Source organism: Neoarius graeffei, chromosome 20 (assembly GCF_027579695.1).
Source record: "Neoarius graeffei isolate fNeoGra1 chromosome 20, fNeoGra1.pri, whole genome shotgun sequence".
Lineage (NCBI taxonomy): Eukaryota > Metazoa > Chordata > Actinopteri > Siluriformes > Ariidae > Neoarius > Neoarius graeffei.
Window position 1 is genome coordinate 33385066 of NC_083588.1, and position 13658 is coordinate 33398723.

The 13658-nt window shown below is 40.6% G+C and overlaps 1 protein-coding gene across 4 annotated transcripts in view; it reads right to left on the minus strand.

Moving 5' to 3' along the window:
- Positions 1-13658, minus strand: part of zgc:158403 (tetratricopeptide repeat protein 39A) — a 74597-nt gene that overhangs the window by 42292 nt on the left and 18647 nt on the right. For 2 of the 4 annotated variants that reach the window (XM_060901527.1, XM_060901526.1), the window contains exons 1-3: positions 13401-13643; positions 9713-9817; positions 1236-1367 (exon numbers count right to left, since the gene is read on the minus strand). In XM_060901527.1, coding sequence (XP_060757510.1) covers positions 1236-1367; positions 9713-9817; positions 13401-13435 — 272 coding nt within the window. In that variant the 5' untranslated portion in view covers positions 13436-13643. Of the gene's footprint in view, positions 1-1235; positions 1368-9712; positions 9818-13080; positions 13169-13400; positions 13644-13658 lie in introns of those variants that run through there. The other 2 variants (XM_060901529.1, XM_060901528.1) reach the window with 2 other exon arrangements.

Consider the following 13658-nt stretch of genomic DNA (forward strand, 5'->3'; position numbering starts at 1 on the left):
AAACGAAAACAGTCCAAAACTCAAGCTCAAAGTCTATCCCAAAAAGTCTATCAGAACACAAAGCCAAAGCAACGAGCCTTTCTCCAACAATCTAGCACCGCCATTCCCGAACAAGTCTCTGCCACTGCATCCCCAAGACAAGAGGAGTAGCCACACTGATAAAGTCTGGATACACCCGTGCGCCCGGTGCATCCAATTGGGCTGATTGCCTCCTCCCTGTCAGAAGCACACCTGCAGGGAATCAACAAGAAAACACAACACAGCTTGGGGAAAAGGGGCGAAGCCCAGAGGGCCATGACAGTTGGCTATAAACATATGAAAAACTTACTCCTGTTCGATACCTTTAGAGTGATCACAAACCCTCAGGCACGTTTTCATTATTGCTAAGCATTATTTCAGGTGTTAAGACACCCATTTTTACTGATCTAGTTGACAACGTAATATACAAAATGGGATACTTATGACAAGAATCAGCAAACCAATGTAGTGTCTAACTGGAAGTAAACAGCTTGTGTCCTATCTAGTTATTGTAGGACATTTATGGCTGTGCAATACCTGAACTGAAAGGCTCAATAAAAACTAAATGATTTAAAAGATAAAAAAAAAAAATTAACTCTGGTAGGGAGCACAAACAGATTCTCACTGATCATTATCTCTAGATTTAATGTACATATGATAAACCTATGCTTGACAGTTAATGACAGTGAAAAATGATTCCTGAAAGAGCAGTGGTCACTCTTCCACATAATTACACCACAGTACAAGACCAAAAATAAATAGATAAATAAATAAATTAAAAACAACACACACACACCTGCTCCTGGACCTTTCTCATGCTTGCTCAGAGGCCTCGAAATCAATTTATATTATAAACTGGATCAGAATGAATATAATTTTCACCTGAAGCAGTATCTGTTGGAAGAACACAGACCCTACTCTGACCAAGAGTCTCTAGTTGACCACAGGGTAACATTCATTATAGCAGATAGGGAATTATCAGATGTCGACCATTTAAAGCTATTGAGACAGGGCTGTACTTTATCCCCACGCAAGCACAGGTAAATCACTACGGCCACCCAATAACAGTCCTGTTTCAGCCCATGAAATTGTACTCGTTTTCCTAAAGTTCAAAACATCATGGGCTTTTTAAAACTCCAAACACATGTGCATCGGTAAAGTTTGACAGCATACACTATTCTAGGAGAAAAATAATGTGTATGCATTCAAATGTATACCTCTGGCAAACTTCTTGAGCACTCTTCATTGTGTTCCCTGCGTTGACAATGTCGTCATGCTGGAAGGTCATCATAGCCTGCATCTCCAACACTGTAGCGTAGATCAGAGCATGATACATACTCTCCTTACATCTGCAACATGACATCACATAGCGTTATAGACAAACCCACACCCAGCTTAAACTAACCTAGTCCTAAATGTATACAACAGTAAGCAGTGCGAGACCAAAAGTTTACATAGCCCACACATTTCATGTTACCATTAGAATATCAACTTTACTTCCATAAGAGTTAATTTCAAAATAATAGCCAAGACACTGATTTACTACATCAGATTTTCAGAGGGCTAAAAGGTTTATATACACTTGGTATAAATACAGGCGATTAAATGCAGCCAATCGCTTTGTCACTGTAAGTGAGGAAGAATTACAAATTATGAAAGAAAATGCTGTTCGTAAAAGCACTAAAGATGCTATGAAGTTTGGTCTAAAACTATTCAAAGGTAAGGTGGAATTGTGATTTATTTTATCCATTTCAAAACAAAAGTATTTTATGCGAGTTGGCACAGATAAGCGATAACTCTGCGCCACACTGTTATTACATTTGCATACCACTTTCGAAGTTTGAAACAAAAGATTTTTAATGATTTAAAAAAAAAAAAAAAAAAATCACCTGTGTATTTATACTGAAACAATTATCCACCTCAGTGAACATCTGTGAACGATAACCTCGGCTTCATCTTGGTTATTATTCACTTTGCCTTCAGCGAATAATTGTTCATTCATATTTAGTGGCATTGCCTTTTAATTGCTTAACTTGAATCAAATTCTTGGGATAGGCCTCTACAAGCTTCTCACAATACTTTGCAGAAATTTTTATTCATCCCTCCTGACAGATCTGTTGTAATTCTTGAATCAGGTTTGGGGGTCTCCTTGCTAGGACATTTTATTTAAAAAAATAAATAAATAAAATAAAATAAATAAATAAAAAGAGACTCCGGTCCAGGATTTGAGATGGCCACAGCAATACTTTCACTTTGTAGTCTTTAAGTAGACTTTGAACATATGCTTCAGATCATCCTCCTGCAGGAAAGCCCAGTTGCGACCAAGTTTTAACTTTCTGGCTTATGTCTTGAAGTTTCATCTCATCTCATCATCTCTAGCCGCTTTATCCTGTTCTACAGGGTCGCAGGCAAGCTGGAGCCTATCCCAGCTGACTACGGGCGAAAGGCGGGGTACACCCTGGACAAGTCGCCAGGTCATCACAGGGCTGACACAGACAAAGACAACCATTCACACTCACACCTACGGTCAATTTAGAGTCACCAGTTAACCTAACCTGCATGTCTTTGGACTGTGGGGGAAACCGGAGCACCCGGAGGAAACCCATGCGGACACGGGGAGAACATGCAAACTCCACACAGAAAGGTCCTCGCCGGCCACGGGGCTTGAACCCGGACCTTCTTGCTGTGAGGCGACAGCGCTAACCACTATACCACCGTGCTGCCCATCTTGAAGTTTTATTTCAGTTTTTCCTACATACTGCTCCTTCCTTGCAATTCCATCTATTTTCCCAAAGTACACCAGTCCCTTTCCCAGCAAAAGATCCCCACACTCTTTTCATAGCGCCGGTCATTAGGGCCAAACAGTTCAATTTTTGTTTTATCTAACTGGAGAACACCCCTCCAAAATGTTGGATCACCTGCAAACTTCAATCTGGCTTTTTTTTTTTTTTTTTAAATGCAGGTCTCGGAGTCCAGGTTTCTTCCTTGCACATCATCTTTTCAGGTAAGGGTGATATAGGATATTCATACTGGTGGATGCACATATTTTGGTACCTGGTGCCTCCAACCCCCTCACTAGTCCCCTTGTTGTTATTTTGAGGGTTAGTTGAACCTTTTGGACCCTAGTTCATTTTTTTTTTCTCAGGAGTTAATTTGCATCTCTTTCCTGAGTGATGCACTGTCTGTGTGGCTCAAAGATTTTTTTTTTAATTTGCATACAATTGTTGGTACAGGTTCTTCTGGTACCTTCAAGTTGTTTGGAAATTGCTTCAAAGGAGGAACTGGTCTTGTAGAAGTCCATTTTTTTTCCTGATGTCTTGGCAGAGCTGCTCATATTTTCCGCATGGTATCATGGTAGGCCCTTTTATAGCCACAGGTGTACTCCCAATTCACTCCTAAAGTTCTTCTAAAAGTCATCAGATCAATTTCTGGAATCTTCCAGATTGTATAAAGAGAAAGTCAACTTGGTGCATGTCAACTTCTGACCTACTGGAATTCTGATATAGCAAATTAAAGCTGAAAGAAATGTCTAGTTGTTTTAAAAATTACCTCCAATATGAACAAAGTCAATGCTCTCATTGATTTGCCAAAGGAAATGCATGGTAAGCTGAAATGTGTGGAATTATGAAAAACTGAAGACAAACAAACTCACCCATTCACTGCTGTGTAAAATATTTTTTTTAAACTAAAAGAACTCTCTTTGAACTACCCCTGGCCTACCTTACTTATTTTGACACTGAAATGTTCTTCCTGCTACTGTTCATCCTGAGGCCCACAAGTTCCCACCATCAGGTCCCATCATCCCGAGGTCCATGAGCTCTTACCATCCTGAGATCCACAAGCTCTTATCCTGAAATCCACACACTCGGAGCATCCTGAGGTCTACAAGATCCTTCCATCCTGAAGTGCATTAGTTTCCATCACTCTGAGGCCCACAAATTCCCCCATCATCCTAAAACCCACAAGTTGCCATCACGCTTTAGTTTACAAGCACCCACTATCCCAAAGTCCACAAGTTCCCAACATCCCAAGACCCAGTAGCTCCCATTACCCCAAAGCCCAGAAACTTTTCATCCCATCGTCCACAAGCGCCCATCATCCCCAGGCCCACAAGTTCCCATCATCCTGAGCAGAGCATCCTAAGCTTGTGATGGTGGTTTCAGCTTTTCACAACCATGGTCAACTTTACTTAGCTGAAAGGTCCTAATCCTGCCCTGGTCAAATACACACTTTTTCTAGCCTTGAGATCTACAAGGCCCTGCTTAGTTTGGCTAAAATGAACTCCATTGGACTGTATCTAGTTAACTTTCCAGGGTTTACATGCTGAATATCACATGCTCAGTGCAGTGGAAAGTGATGGCACATATTTAAAAAAAAAAAACCCACCACACCACACACACCATCTCACAATATTTAGATTAGCGTAGAACAGTAAAATAGTCCAAGGCAAGTTGTTATATAACATTTGCTTTTGCACACCTTATATTTAGAAAATTAAAAACTGAAACGCACAAATGTTTTTTTGCAGAATCATTCGTCCAGTTCCCTTTAATCATCTCAAGGTATTATGTAAGCAGTCTGTGTTCCACTTCACTTCCACTTTAAATATAATACAGAGGCATGCCTGGAGTGAAATCCTAATCCCAGTACACAACCACAGACTGCTGCAATCATATGCAATTAATCGAAATTCTAAACATACTATAATAAATATTCATAATATACTATAATAAATATTCATAATAATGTTCTCAGGAAGCAAGTACATTTCAGAACAAACAGGCTGTACAATATGATCAAGATCTTTGAGAGGCTTACTTTAGGATATTATTGCACTACTTAAAAAATGCTTTCTGCTTCCCTGCCCACTTTATAACTAGGTTTCGGTCTAGACCAGGGGTCATCAAACTACGGCCCACGGGCTGACTCCGGCCCCCCAGCCCCTCTGCCCCCCCACCACTTATGAGGCAATCCCCAAAAGTGGTCATGGCCTATTTTTTTAAATTACTTTTTGGCAAATAACAACATGTCTGCATCTTGTATTTTGTTGATTTTATCAATTAAAATTGATATTTAGTTATAAAATGAACTATTCATATTTTCCGAATTTTTATCATATGTCAAGCAGTGACAGGCAACGCACGCGCAGAGAACTGTCAGTGTTCAGGACAGCAAAATGGCTAGCGGTCAGCGAAAAGCTGACAGAGTGTGCAGAGTTTTTAAAAGAACAGTGGACCACCGATTATTTTTTTGTTCAGTGTAAGGACCGTGCAGTTTGTCTTGTATGTAAAGAAAGTGTGTCGGTTTTCAAAGAATATAATCTGCGTCATCACTACGAAACCCGCCACAAAAGAGTATGCTAGTTTGCGAGGGCAAACAAGAGAAGACAGGATTCGGAGGATGAAATGCGGACTGGCTGCACAACAGAATGTATTCCTTCACCAAACCCAGATCAACCAGGCTGCTGTCCGAGCTAGCTATAAGGTGGCTCACCTACTAGCTACCCATGGAAACCCGTTTACTGATGGGGACTTTGTTAAAGTACGCATGCTTGCTGTGGCCGAGGAGGTGTGTCCCGACAAGAAGGATGCGCTCAACGCGGCAAGTCTCTCCGCACCTACTATGACCAGGCGAACCGAAGATTTGGGGAACAACGTGTATGACCAGCTGAATGAGAACGCATCAGAATTCAAGTTTTTTGCTTTGGCCATGGATGAGAGCAATGACGTGCAGGACACAGCACAACTGCTGTGATCTATTGATCATATTATAATTTCACTGTTTTTAAAAATGTATTTATTTTATAGGCCTATTTATTTGACCTTTATTAAGTGCTGCACACTATTATTAATAATATCAACAGGCCTACCTACAATTTATAATTTTCCACTCACCTTTGCCAGTGTCAATCACCTCAACTAGGTAGATGTTTCTTACCTTGACAGCTTTGATATTTTTATTAGAAAATAAATGGAATATCTGTGGTATTTCAAATTAAAACAAAGTGTGAAGACTCGATTACTACTTTTGCAAACCACTAGTAAAGATAAACAAATATGTGCCAGGAATCAAGTGTTGATATAAGTAGTGTGGATATAGTAGTGGGGCTGGCTGTGCCAGGCTAGTAATCTTTACTACACAATGAGGCCTGCTGGTGATCATATTTGTCTGGGTCATACAATTCTATGTTATATAGCTGACCTCAGCCCTGTGATGACCTGGCGACTTGTCCAGGGTGTACCCCGCCTTTCGCCCGTAGTCAGCTGGGATAGGCTCCAGCTTGCCTGCGACCCTGTAGAAGGATAAAGCGGCTAGAGATAATATGAGATAGCTGACCTGACCCCGGCCCCCCATCACAGTCAGGAACGACAATGTGGCCCCCAGAGAAAAAAAAAAAAAAAAAAAGTTTGGTGACCCCTGGTCTAGACCAACCCAGGCTGTGTACTATGTACATTATGTACATTCATATCAGATGTTAATCTATATAATATCATCAGCAAACACGTATCCACAGTTTATAGTATTGCACAAACATTATGATCAGATCTGAACTTTAAAAATGTAAAGATTTTAGATAAAAAACTATGAAGAATTATATACTGCAAAACCTTACAAATATGACTAGTTTTCTGTTATATGACTAGGTTACTGCTTTACTATAAATCATGTGACTAGCCTATTTTTACCAATTTGACCACCAGTAGTATAATGTTGCATTTCAAATATGACTAGGTTAATATTGCATATCAAATATGACTAGGTTAATATTACATCATTTGATATAGTTAAGTCTAAAATCCATGTAGTCTTGCCACTATTAATTAATAAGATGAAAAATCTGACTTTCTGAATAAAATAAAATCACTATCAAATATTTAAAAATGCTATCATTTGTTTTGTTCAGACCACCTTTCATGAAAGTGAAAAACAAACAATCTACCCATGTTTAAACTAGATTTTGACATAAATGACTGGAGATAATCTCAAAATTCAGACTTCCTAAAAGTATATAATCTCTATCATTTACAATCTTACAGTACCTACAATTACACAAGAACAAATTAAATCTCTCATCTCATCTCATTATCTGTAGCCGCTTTATCCTGTTCTACAGGGTCGCAGGCAAGCTGGAGCCTATCCCAGCTGACTGTGGGCGAAAGGCGGGGTACACCCTGGACAAGTCGCCAGGTCATCACAGGGCTGACACATAGACACAGACAACCATTCACACTCACATTCACACCTACGCTCAATTTAGAGTCACCAGTTAACCTAACCTGCATGTCTTTGGACTGTGGGGAAAACCGGAGCACCCGGAGGAAACCCACACGGACACGAGGAGAACATGCAAACTCCGCACAGAAAGGCCCTCGCCGGCCACGGGGCTCGAACCCGGACCTTCTTGCTGTGAGGCGACAGCGCTAACCACTACACCACCGTGCCGCCCTTCAGATTAAATATATTTTTAAATAAAACTTACATAATACCAAACATTATCAAACTAATTGTATATTGGCATTAGGAAAATATCAAATTCAAACTTCAAAAAAACATCAAATCAGAATCAAATGACTTAGTATGTCTTCACACTGTCATATAATTACTCTAAGATCATATTTGTACACAAACTTATGTCTTATATATCAAGCACCTTTACTATTTGAATATGATTAATAACATAATACTAAACTGAATTAAACAAATTACTCAAAAAAAAAAAACCTAGCATTCATGTAGAACTTATCTTTAAACTAGTTTTTGACATAGATGACTAGAGATAATCCCAAAATTCAGATTTCCTAAACAGTATATTATCATGATAATCTCTTATTATTTACAGTACCTACCATTATACAAGAACAGATTAAATTTATTTCATAATATCTTGTATTCGGTTGTGTAATGTCGGCTGGATTAGTATCCGTCACTTCTGTGTCTTCGTTTTGTTTCCTTTTTTCTTCCAAAGGTCTTTCAACGTGACCACGCGTTTTGACATTGTTATGTTTGGATGAGATAGAATGATATGCCATGTGCTTTTGGGTATTTTTAAAACACTTCACATGATTGGTTGAGATACACTGTCTTCCGGTTCAGTGACCAATGATATAATAGTTCACAAAACTGTTTTACCCGCTAAATAAACCATTTGGAATACTTCGGTCCTTTCCGATATTTTCCGATTGGTGTGTAAACAACGCTATATTTACCGCAGTGCTTGCTAGCTGGTGCTGACAAATTGATGCGCACAAGATTCAGTAAAACGCGACTACACGCTCTCTACTTATAAATGCGCGACAAAATGAATAGATACGCGATATCACTCTCGTGCCCAAAAAGTGGATGTGCGACAGACAGATAAAAAACGCACATTATCGCGTATTACGCGCCCTAGATTAGGCTCTGACTTTGTATGGTTGGTTTGTTTCCTTGGCTGTTTCCTGAGTATTGATATTTCAATAGAATATTACACTAGTCACTTGTTCAGTTGGCACTAGAACTTTCTTGTCTAGAAGTTCAGCACTTCATGTACCTGACTTTTGCACTCGTTGTATGTCTGGATAAGAGCGCCTGCTAAATGCCATGTAACTTTACTCTGCTTTACTGAAGAGAATTCTCTTTCACTGAGAAGTTTAAGTTGCAGTCATAGATTTGGTTTTATTACAAGCACAGAAATAAACAAGTATTGTCATTTCCTCTGGAGTTAACCGTATTCCTCATGGGAGGACATCATGGGTGACACAGTGGTGTAGTGGTTAGCACTGTCGCCTCACAGCAAGGTGGTTCTGGGTTCGAGCCCAGCGGCTGACGGAGGGCCTTTCTGTGTGAAGTTTGAATGTTCTCCCTGTGTCTGTGTGGGTTTCCTCTGGATGGTCCGGTTTCCCCCCACAGTTTAAAGACATGCGGTTAGGTTAACATGGGGCAGCCTTGGGCTGAAGTGCCCTTGAGCAAAGCACCTAACCCCCAACTGCTCCCTGGGCGCTGTGGCATGCCCACTGGTGTGTGTGTGTTCATTACACGTGTGCTCACTGCTTCAGATGGGTTAAATTTCACTGTGCTTGAGTGTGCATGTGACAAATAAAGGCTTCTTCTTCTAGTATCTGGCAGGTTAGTTTAGTTCCAGTGTCATAATAGCAAATAGCAGCCTCCAGTTGCTCAGAACAACTGCTGCATTTAAAGCAATAACCATTCCAAGGAAAAGGTGGCCCAAATGACTGCCATCTCCAGTTATATTTCAATCAGGATCCCCCCCAAGAGAAGCAAGTAGTTACATGTATCTGTTAAAAACACTTTTCCCTGATATGTGAGACAAATACACTAACTTTGGGCAGAACTGAAGCGTTCCTCATTTCCTGACCAAGGCAGTCTAATGCAGGAGTGTGTGTGCCTTTGGGTGTGAACCTGAGTAAACACCTCATATCCTGGTCAAGGGAGTTGGCATGACGCACATAATCAAACACATGGTGAAACATTTCAGCCAAAAGCCATGTCGCAGTTAACCCTATAGAAATCATTTTAGGCATTTAAGATTTTAAACAAACTTGAACACTTCTTTCAAACTCCCTTTCCTGAATGGTGTGGTCACAATGAATTCTTGCATCAAGTTCAACCAGTCAATCATGAATAGTGCATATGAAAGTGACAGTGCTGTAAAGAAGAGTAAAGGCAAAAGAAAGGCAGGACTACTTGTTCTCACCGTGGCTGCAGTTTGTCCAGACTCTCACTGAAGTGGTTGTTGAGAAACAGATCCAAGGCCTCCATACACTCCTCAAGACATGCTTTTAAGGACATCTGTGTGGAGCTGAGTGAAAATAAGCACATAAAAACAGAAACAAATGATCAAAATCATTTAGATTTTGACAGAACAAACGTTTGCCACCTGATAAACACAGAGCGTGAGATGATGATAAAAAACTAATAAGCAATGTCTTCCGCTTTGAAACATGCCCTTTATTAATTATAAATTATGCCTGATGACATGGGGCTATAAAAAGCCCCCAGTGCAACAGGAGAAAGTCAAATGGTAGTGATTGGTGTAAGAGGTTCAATAAAACATTTTAATATTTGTAGAAAGATATATTAAGGTGTGTAAGAAGATCCAATGAGATTGTACCAGATATCACGTCTGTATCATTGTAAAGCGCACACACACACACACACACACACACACACACTTGCTCTTAGGGACACACAGGACTCTCATCATCATAGGATCAGCATAGTGAAATTGCCTTCATGGGCTATTTCAACATGTGCCTGTGTTTCATAGACACGCACACACGCACGCACAGTTGCTGGGAATTTTGTCACATGTAGAGCTTTGTGAAAACACCATGCAGCAGAAAATCCTCCCCACAAGGTGTCTAATGTTTACTCCAGGTAAGTAGCCAACAGTTTTCAAGTGCTTATGGGTCAAAAGTGCAAGCAAACAAGCAAGCAAATAAATAAAATTCCTTGATGAACTACAATTCAATTCACTTTGTAGTGTGTGTTGCACTTTAGAACCACAGACACACACCACTTTAATAGGAACACCTGTACATTCACGATTGAAAATTAATACTCTGGCAGCAGCACAATACATAAATCTTTAAAATCATCATGCAGGTACAGTTCAGATGTTTTTCCCAAACCTGTTTCTGATGTTCACATCAAAACATCAGAATTGGGAAAAAATGTGTGTGATCTCAGTGACTTTGACCATGTCCTGACAGGCTGGTCTGAGCATTTCAGAAACCGCTGATCTCCTGTGTTCTTCACACACAATCATGTCCAGGGGTTATGATGTGAATGGTGTGTGGGAAAAAAAAAAAAAAAACATCCAGTGAGCACCAGTTCTGCGGGTAGTTCTGGCTGGTTGTGATGTACTCAAATCTGCCCATCTGGCACCAACAACTATGCCATGGTCAAAGTCTCGGAGATCATATTTTCCTCATTCTGATGTCTGACGTGAACATTAATTGAAGATTATGCATTGTGCTGGTGCCACATAATTGGCTAAAAGGATCATGCAGGTATGAATGAGGGATACAGGTGTCCTCAGAAGGGTATATTGATGTATACTCATTACATGTACAGCCTTATTCCAATGCACTTATACTAGTGCATCTCAAAAAATTAGAATATTGTGAAAAAGTTCAATATTTTCCATCAGTTATTTAAGAAAGTGAAAATGTTATATTATAGACTCATTACACAAACAAATGCTTCAAGCATTTTTCTATTTTAAATCAGTATGGCATACAGTACAAAAAAAACCCCTCAAAATATTAGAATATTTCATTTCGAGTTTGAGTAAAACAGTATGAACACAGTGCATCTCTCGGTCTAGTTCAGTACACAACCACAATCATGGGGAAGACTGCTGACTTGATTGTTGTCCAGAAGATGATCACTGATGCCCTCCACAAGGAGGGTAAGCCACAAAAGGTCATTGCTGAAAAGGGTGGCTGGAAAAGGTGCACAAGCAACAGGGATGGCCGCAGTCTTGAGAGGATTGTCAAGAAAAGTTGATTCAAGAACTTGGGAGAGCTTCACAAGGAGTGGACTGAAGCTGGTGTCAGTGTATCAAGACCCATCACGAACAGACAGCTTCGAGAAAGGGGATACAACTTTTACATTCCTAATATCAAGCTACTCCTGAGCCAGAGACAAATGTCAGAAGTGTCTTATCTGGGCTAAGGAGAGAAAGAAATGGACTGTTGCTCAGTGGTCCAAAGTCCTCTTTTCAGATGAAAGTACATTTTGCATTTAATTTGGAAATCACGGTTCTAGAGTCTGGAGGAAGAGTGGAGAGGCACAGAATCCAAGGTGTTTGAAGGCCAGTGTGAAGTTTCCACAGTCTGTGATGATTTGGGGTGCCATGTCATCTGCTGGTGTTGGTCCACTGTATTTTATCAAGTCCAAAGTCAACACAGCCATCTACCAGGAGATTTTAGAGCACTTCATGCTTCCATCTGCTGACGAGCTTTTTGGAGATGCTGATTTCCTTTTCCAGCCGGAATTATCACCTACCCACAGTGCCAAAACTACTACCAAATGGTTTGCTGACCATGATATTACGGTGTTTGATTGGCCAGCCAACTTGCCTGACCTGAACCCCATAGAGAATCTATGGGGTATTGTCAAGAGGAAGATGAGAAACACCCGACCCAAAAATACAGATACGCTGAAGGCCACTATCAAAGCAACCTGGGCTTCAATAACACCTCAGCAGTGCCACAGACTGATCACCTCCATGCCACACCGCATTGATACAGTAATTCATGGTAAAGGAGCCCCAACCAAGTATTGAGTGTATAAATGAATATACTTTTCAGAAGTTGGACATTTCTGTATTGTAAATCCTTTTTTTTTTATTGATCTTAGGGAATATTCTAATAATTTGAGATACTGGATTTCTGATTTTCATGAGCTATAAGCCATAATCATCAAAATTAAAACAAAAAAGGCTTTAAATATTTCACTTTACATGTAATGAATACAGAATATATGAAAGTTTCTCATCTCATTATCTCTAGCCGCTTTATCCTGTTCTACAGGGTCGCAGGCAAGCTGGAGCCTATCCCAGCTGACTACGGGCGAAAGGCGGGGTACACCCTGGACAAGTCACCAGGTCATCACAGGGCTGACACATAGACACAGACAACCATTCACGCTCACACCTACGGTCAATTTAGAGTCACCAGTTAACCTAACCTGCATGTCTTTGGACTGTGGGGGAAACCGGAGCACCCGGAGGAAACCCACGCGGATATGAAAGTTTACTTTTTTGAATTAAATTCTGGAAAAAAAAAGGAACTTTTTCATGGTATTCTAATTTGAGATGCACTAGTATAAGGGGGAAAATACTACTACTATTACTGGACTACTTATTATTGTTATTGTAGTAGAGTAGAGAGTACAACAATACTGCCGATTAAAGAGCTCTCTCTCTCACACACACACACACTTCACAAAAAGCAAATACACAACAAGGAAGGAAGAGTCGAGAGGAAGGAGACAAGGGTGTGAAAAGCGACCCAAGTAGAACAGAAAATCCTGAACAAACTGTAAAAAACTCACCACAAACAAACTGAATCAGCCAAAAACAAAGCTCAGCCTTCAGTCTACAAGTGTGGAGGCGCTTTAACAGTCACTAACACCTCCAGCGCTGCTATAATGGCACTGAGCTGCTGCGCCGCCAGTGTTAGGCGTCACATCACACATATTTTACAGTACGGAAGAAAGTATTAAAGCCATTACTTTAACATAACTGTCGCCCTACTGAAGAAAAGAGCTAATTAAAAACCAATCCGCCAGAGGCTGACCATCCTCCTCTATTAGCGCTTTCACACAGCAGCGCGCGAGCGGCTAATCACACAAGAGCAGCTGTTGCTACTTACTTTCTGCTAACAGGTGCATCCTTCCCGTTGGACATGATTTCAGTTCCGAGTCTCCTCTGAGTCCTGGGTCGAACCGAAACACCTGTCAGGAAATGCTCCAGGCTCGGCTCGGCTCGCTTCCAAACAGCCAGTGACCTCGGAGAACAGAGCCGACAGTTCGTACGGTCGCATTGAGCTCAGGAATCCTGAGGACTCGAACAGGAGCGTTGACTCATGTGAAGAGAAGAAGCTGCTCGCTTTTCTCCTGCTGCTCCGGGA